Source organism: Montipora capricornis, chromosome 3 (genome assembly GCF_036669925.1).
Source record: "Montipora capricornis isolate CH-2021 chromosome 3, ASM3666992v2, whole genome shotgun sequence".
Classification (NCBI taxonomy): domain Eukaryota; kingdom Metazoa; phylum Cnidaria; class Anthozoa; order Scleractinia; family Acroporidae; genus Montipora; species Montipora capricornis.
In genome coordinates this window covers 65,471,226-65,478,725 of record NC_090885.1, presented here as the reverse complement: position 1 = coordinate 65,478,725, position 7,500 = coordinate 65,471,226, and the positions used below count along the sequence as shown (strand labels likewise).

The window sequence follows — 7,500 nt, the reverse complement described above, 5'->3', positions numbered from 1 at the left end:
GTGGCTGTTAGTGTCCCAAACAAAACCATAAAACGATCATAGAATTGAAAAAGATCCTTGTACACCTTGAACATCACGTAGCGACCGTTGAGTTTGGTTTGTAACAAGTCTTTGTACGTCTTTGTTTGTCATCCCTGAGGATGTTACCAAGCCCCAAATAAAGACTCGTTACCAAACTGAACTCATCCTCAACAGTCGCTGTGTGGTGTTCAAAGTGTACAAGGTTTTTTTTCCATCGTTTTATTGTTTCGTTTGGGACACTAACAGCCGTGTGACATTGTTGGCAGGGCTTTGATTGCACACAGGGAGTGGATTGAAATGAAAGGAAACCTTTACCCTTGAATTCTACGGTGGAATGGTAACTGTGGGAAGATTTTATTGAGGAATATTTGACTCAATTTAGTTGGCTCCTGAGAATTCAGTGTTCAGCCTTGGTATTACATTATAACCGTACATGCAGACGACCAAGGAACTGATAATGACTCAATTTACATTGAATCTGGAAAAAACCGCACAGGGCACAATGGCAATAAGGTTAGTCTTTTTAATGAGAATTTTTTTGGAGAATTATCTTCTCAGGTCTTTTATTGGGATTCCCATGGCTTTCCCTCACACTGAGCTTGTGGCACTTGACAGTGTGATACTGACCATGCGATGATGAAGGCTCAGCCTTTCAGGCTCGGTTCATAAACTTGCAATAAAGCAAAGACCTCAACCAGTATTTTCCCAATACAGACCTCACCCTAGTTCAATAATATTACCGGTATGTCTATGTTGTCTTAAAACCTTTCCAATGTCACGTTAGCCATTAGTTATTTTATAATTTGCTATAATATTATTATACATTCCCAGGGGTTTCTATTAAAGTGGTACTGTGATAAGAAATCACTTCCTTTTTTTTCTTCAGATTTTGAAAGTATGTTTGCTTAATTAACATACACCTGCCTGGCAAAGTTTTTGAGCTTTGATTTTTATCCAAAGGCTGTTTACTTTTGTGTAACTTTTTGATTTCACTGGACATCCACCATTACTCACATTCAGAACTGACCGACTGGACCTCAGAGCGTTGGATCCAGGGAAAAGTGATGTCATTCACTCAATAGTTTAAAACTTCAGTGTCAGTGTAAACGCCGTTTATCATGTATTCAAAACACGAGTTTAAAAACCTGAAAGCCCAAAACTCCCGTGCTGCATATTAATTCAGTCATGTACAAACGCATTGTATTTTTAAACAAGTGAGTCTTTGACATCACTTAATTCTCCTCAATCCAGCCCTTTCAAGATTTTTAAAGTAGGTAATGGTGACCATTAAATAGGAAAATTCCAGTTAAAATAAACAAGTTTTTTTTGTGAAATAAAGGCTTAAAACTTGGGTCACTTACGTGTATTGTTCAGTCAATCCAAAAGAAAAAATATTTGATTTTTTGGTCATAGTTATACCACTTTAAATTTGGAGCTGGCAGCTGGTTTGAGAAAAGTAACTGGTTGACTGTGTTGATGGCCCATTTCACTAGGAGTGTTTGTGCATGCCATTTTTAAAAGAAGGCCACTAAACTCCGCAGGTCAAAAGCAAAATAACATTGATAATGACTTTCAGATGACTTTAAGTTTTCAACATTTTCTACTTTGGAACATCTTCTCTTGTTTCCAAGATATTCAAGTTTTTGTTCAAAAATTGATGACGTCATAAGACTGTAGTATAAACTCATGACTAGTACAGGTGTACAAATAAATCCCAAACTTGAGAATATCTCCAAAAGTATTGGATGGGTGTTGTTCAAACTTGGCACCAGTAATAATTATTTACATCAGGTAAGACACAAAATGACACCCATTAAGATGTTGCCGTGGCAACACTCCCGTTTCTAGTCCCTCTCTGAAATGAACCAAATTTCTTGGATTTTGAACAGATAAGTACAGGCAGATGGTCAGACTTGAAATGAATGTGCTGCCCATAATGCTTTTCTTTTTCATACATAATGTACATCTCTTTATCATATGACTAGCTCTATGAGTGGGCAAGATGAGCCAAATCCTTTGCTGTGATTGGGGGCAAGATGGAGCTACATGTACATGTATCTTGCCCGCTCGGGATTTCAGCATTGAGGGTATCATTTTGTTCCTTACTTAATGTAGATTGCTGAACATTGCCAAGTTTGAACAACACTCATCCAATATTTTCGGAGATATACTCATGCCCAATTTTGTGCTTTATTGCAGTTATGTACAGTTTGTAATGTCATCAATTTTTGAACAAAAACTTGGATATCTCTGGAACAAAATTAAAGAAGATATTCCAAAATAGAAAACACCATTCTTCATCATTCTAAAAGGTCTTTAAAGTAAGCAAAAGATATTTTTTACTTGATGGGCACTTTAATGACTTTTATTTAGGGAAAAAAGTGGCTGACTTCTCTGAGTGCAGTAGCCGATGCTTTTTGTTGGCTATCTGTACTTATTCAAACCACTGCATTCCCTTAAGAATAAGTAGTAAGCATTCATATGGTAAGAACATGAGTTTGGGTTGTGGCTCCCCTTGAAAATAGTTATTACTTTCCATTCCTGTTGTTTTCATTGGCAGGACATCATGTACATTTCCCTGAGGATATATCTGCAAACACGGAAATTCAGCTACAAATGAAAGGAGCATCTCTAGTGAATGCTCATTTAGGATTTCTACAGCACAAGCACAAGTATGAAGTACAACTGAAGCTTCCAGTCTCACCAACATCCAACTCGTTGACTCCTGTAATCAACACTCCTTTTATAGCTGTAGGATCTGTAAAAAGCCTAGGTGAGTAATCAGCTGGATACAAAAATTAACCCATTGACCCCAGGGAGTAAGACTTCAATAGATTGTATTCTGTATGATGCCAGACAATTTTACTAATAATTGTCATTAGGGGAGGGAAGGGGGGGGGGGGTGCATTTGGTAGTCAAATGGGTTAAGCACAGCCATGCAAAAAAGATTTTTCAGCGTTGACAGTTTTAATGACTGTCAACCATTTTTGTCAAAGCCGACAACTAAGTGAATGTCATATATATGGAGTGTTGATTATGACCTTATATAGAGAAACTGACACAATAAAATGTTATGACATGTTAGATTTTAGATGCATACAACAATGTGCACACTGTTACATTAGAAACCTTAAAGCAAGGACGACAGCAACTTAATAATGGCTATGAGAACGTTGTCTAAAAATATTATTTCCTTTTAATACTGTACATAATAATTCTATGATTACTTCAAGTCGCTTGGCTTGGAAAGTGTGCATACACATTCCAACAATAAAATTGGTGAGAATAGTGTTAATATTTAGAGAGAAAATTGAAAATTCATAATTTGTCAGGTGCTCTCCTCCTCCACATGACTTCAAATTTGATCATTTCATGACCACCTTAGTTGTCAAGATGAGAATGGCAAAGAAATGTATCAAAATGTAAAATGCACGTGCAGGGCATCCAGAGCTATAATTGTTTTTGCTGATTAAGTTTATTGTTATGTGACATTCTCGTAGCCATTGTCGTTGTTCTTGCTTAAGGTCCCTATTGTTTCAATTGGCACTCCATCCACTTGTGTTTATAGGGGTTTGGATCACTTGGGTCCAGAAAGGGCAATATTAGCTGGTATGCCAACTTGACATTCCTGTTCATAGTTGGAGTATTTGCTGTTAAGTGAATGCTATCCTTGATCCATCTTTTAAACCTGCCTGTTATCAGCTGTGCCCAGTGACAATGAAAATGATAAGTCTAAGGATGAAAGGGGTTTGGAAAGATGGGACCTAGACCGACTCATTATGCACAGCACATTACCATACAAGGAAAAACACAATGTACATTTTAAGCACTAATATTTGAAGGTGACAGATTCACTAAAGTATAAAATTCAGAATAATTATTGATCCTTGGAAATTGTGTGGCTTCCCTTCCTTGCCATTATCTCCTCCTTTGCTGGGAATACTATTATTTTGCAACAGTGTCCCAAATTAAGTGCCCATGTCCCCACACCCTCCACTCATTGCTTCCCTAAGTCCTTGTTCCTGCATCACCATCCTATTTTTACTATGTGGAAAATTGAGATTATGAGAAGCGTCTTTAGGCAAAAATGACTGATACACTACAGTATGGAAACCATTCAGTTATCCAGTATAATTATAATTAATGGTACTAACTATACTAGGGGCACCCAACGATAATCTTTGGCAGTGAAATATGTGTTCGGGACTAGAGTCAAACTGTTGTGTAAGAATTTCGAATCTACGTTGCCAAACAGCTAAATTAGATTTCTTTACGAAAACATCACCTAAAAGATTTGCAACAAGGGATTAAAGTAGTCCATTACGTTTTTGGAAAGGATAGTTTAATTTTTTGAAATTTCTTGCACTTAAAAGGTCGGCTAGCAGTTTCAGATGAGCAAATGGTTCGCTGAGAAGTTTTTAGAAGGTAACGTCCAGCTAGCAATTTCTGAAATAAAGAAAATCATCATTCCCTAAAATTTGTGGACACTTCAATTTTCAGCTAAGATGTCCAAACAGATCAAATTCTTCTAGGTGATAAAAGCATCTCTTTAGCTATAGACAGTCTTTAAACACGTATCCTCAAAGGCTTTTGGCTTAATTTGCTCGTTGGGTGCCCTTGATTAACGTATCAGATCCAACCAAGGCATCAACAGACCACGTCAGTTGTGTGTCGACCGATGTGTCGGTGGACACTTTGGTTGGATCACTGATTCATTACCATAACCGGGTTAACCATTGGTCGCAGGACTGAAGATGACTTCATTATGATGCAAAATTTGTTCCTGTAATGTTTTCAATTTCCATGCTTATAAGAAACTTGTGACAAAATTTTATGTCAAGAAATGTGTCCTGTTTGGGCATTGCAAAAAGACATTTGGCAAAACAAAATTTTTTTGCAAATTAATGCTAGTAAGAATACTGAATAATATGGCTCAATATCTACAGGACAGTTTTTGTCTCTCTACCTGACTGTTTAATAAGGAGTGGCAAAATGCAGTGCTCAATCATAAGTTTATTTAATTTTTAGAGGATGGTAAAGGGCATGAAGTCATTCTGGAACTTGATGCACACAAAGAAGGATTGCTTAGGGACAAATTTTTGTTAAGAAATGAAGATGACAAGGAATTTGTTATAGTGCTTCATGCTCGTGTTCTTGGGCTACGCAAGGGAACACCAATGCTGAAGGAAGGTATACGCTGTATTCATTTTGAGAAAGATGATGAAGAGGACCATAGTGATTGGCAAGGGTTTGAGTGAAGAGTTACAAAGTAACACAAAATGGAACACTGCTTTTTTTTTATACTGTATTTTTATTACCAGGCTGGCACTTTACTGTCTCTATGAGATGTCTTTTTATGTCCCAAAGGCTGCATTAAATTTTTAAAACCAGGCAGCATTTTTCTGGGGAATATTCACTCCTGTACGGTACTATAGTACATGTAGGCAATTTTTGTCTGCAGTCCATTACTTTTGATAACCCTACCTCAAAGTCTTGTTCATTTCTGTCAGTTTTGGAGTTTGTGCTTTTTTTCCATTTGAAGGGAAACAGTTAAGTAAAGTTGTCTTCATAGACACTTTAATTACTTTTATTTAGGGAAAAAGGTACATGTAGCTGAAATCTGAGTGCAGTTACCGATTTACATGTATACTTTTCTTTGGCTGTCTGTGCTCATTCAAACCACTGCATTCCCTTACATGTAGTAGGCATTGACATGGTAACAACATGAATGGAACACTGCTTTTTTTCATACTGTATTTTTATTACCTGCACTTTACACAATAAGGGTGTCTAGAGCTATGAGATAATCTATTTATGTCCAGAAGGCTGCATTTTAAAACCAGGCAGCACTTTCTGGGGAAAATTCACTCCTGTACAGTACAATTATTATAGTCTACAGGCAATTTTTGTCCACAGTCCACTACTTTTGATAACCCTACCGCAAAGTATTGTTCATTTCTGTCAGTTTTGGAGTTTGTACTTTTTTCAATTTGAAGGGAAACAGTTAACTAAAATTGTCTTATTTATTGATTCAGTTACTAATAAGAGTACAATGTATCTTTAAAACACATTTAAATGAGTGCTTTGACTTATTAAAGTGCAGTAGATACTGTGAATTTGATGTCATGTATAATTTATTATAAATTATTAAGGAGTTGTTGAAAATCCTTCTCACTATGACCCAACACACAGTTATCACAGGCTGGGTCAATTCCTTTGCCTAAATGTTTCTTGACTAAAAGAACCACTTCTCTTTTCCTCTGGATTATTGTTAGTTTTTTCATTATTATTAGTTTTTATTTGATTGCTTATATTTGAAATTAAGTGGTAGTAAGTCAAGAAACAAAGACAGATTATTAATATCACTTATAAGGCAGAGGTGTCTTCTTTCAATAGTCATTTTTGTACACTTGCTTACCAAGTTATACTCACTGACAACAGATGATATTACCCAGTATGTACTGTTTTAAAAATGAGTGGGATTGTTTTGTCAGGTCTGAAACCGCGAGGGGAAGCCAAGTGGATTTAGACCCAATAAAACACAACCTGTTAGTTTTGTTATTGAACAGCTTCAAGAACATTCCACAGAATGCTTGTCCTGAGCTGGAGTCCAGGCAATTAATGGTACAAAATGTCAGAGGAAGATATCCAGGAGGAAGAAAAACCAGCTGGGCCTCATTGGGTTTAAAGCTCGTGCACATGACATTTTAAAATTATTAGTTTTGATAGGTTATTAGGCTCATAAATTATTGATAAGTTTTCATAACTTATATCAACACACTTGTAAAATTATTCACTATTCAGCCAGTTGTTTTAATTAATAACATGGGTATCTGTAACTTCCATCAACTATATAATTATATATACAGCTGGTTTTAATGAATGGAGGTCAAAAGTGTGTGTGCCTTCCCTGTTTCCCCTCTCTATTTAAAGGTAAAGCCAAAGGAATCAACACAGGAATCAAAGAAAACTGGACCTCTTAAAGTCTCTAAACCTTTTAAGGTTCAGGGACCTACCTCCATTGATTACTGTCCAGCTTTTGAGCTTAAAAGCTCAAGAGCTGGACACTAATCGATGGAGTTACATCTGTCTCCTGGTGATTGTGAGGATTAGTTTGAGCTAAGTATCTACCCCATATGAACCATGTGAGCATTAGCCCTAGTGATGGAAATGGACCCACACAAGGACAGAGAAAAACTCTTGTAGCTCATTCGGTAGAGCAGCGGTGATCTAACCCAAAGGTCGTGGGTTCCCACCCCAGTCAGAGTTTTTCTCTGTCCTTGTGTGGGCCATTTCCATCAGTAGGGCTAACACTTACATGGTTCAAATATAAGTGCTACATGGCCAACATTTGCAAAAACGTAATCCTTCCTTCTTGTTTGAGAATAGCTGTCTAATTGTCCTATTTTTTTATATAATAAACAGATTCCTATTTGAAATCCTTCTAAAGAGAATGTTTCATTTTCTGTTTAATGATCA

At 36.7% G+C, this 7,500-nt stretch overlaps 1 protein-coding gene across 1 annotated transcript in view; it reads left to right on the top strand.

Annotated features, from left to right (window-relative positions):
* Positions 1-6,137, top strand: part of LOC138043744 (adipose-secreted signaling protein-like) — a 7,025-nt gene extending 888 nt beyond the window's left edge. Inside the window, exons 2-3 of the mRNA XM_068890159.1 lie at positions 2,582-2,794; positions 5,050-6,137. Of these exons, the coding sequence (XP_068746260.1) occupies positions 2,582-2,794; positions 5,050-5,279 (443 nt within the window). The 3' untranslated portion in view covers positions 5,280-6,137. The remainder of the gene's footprint in view (positions 1-2,581; positions 2,795-5,049) is intronic.
* The last annotated feature ends 1,363 nt before the right edge of the window (positions 6,138-7,500 follow it).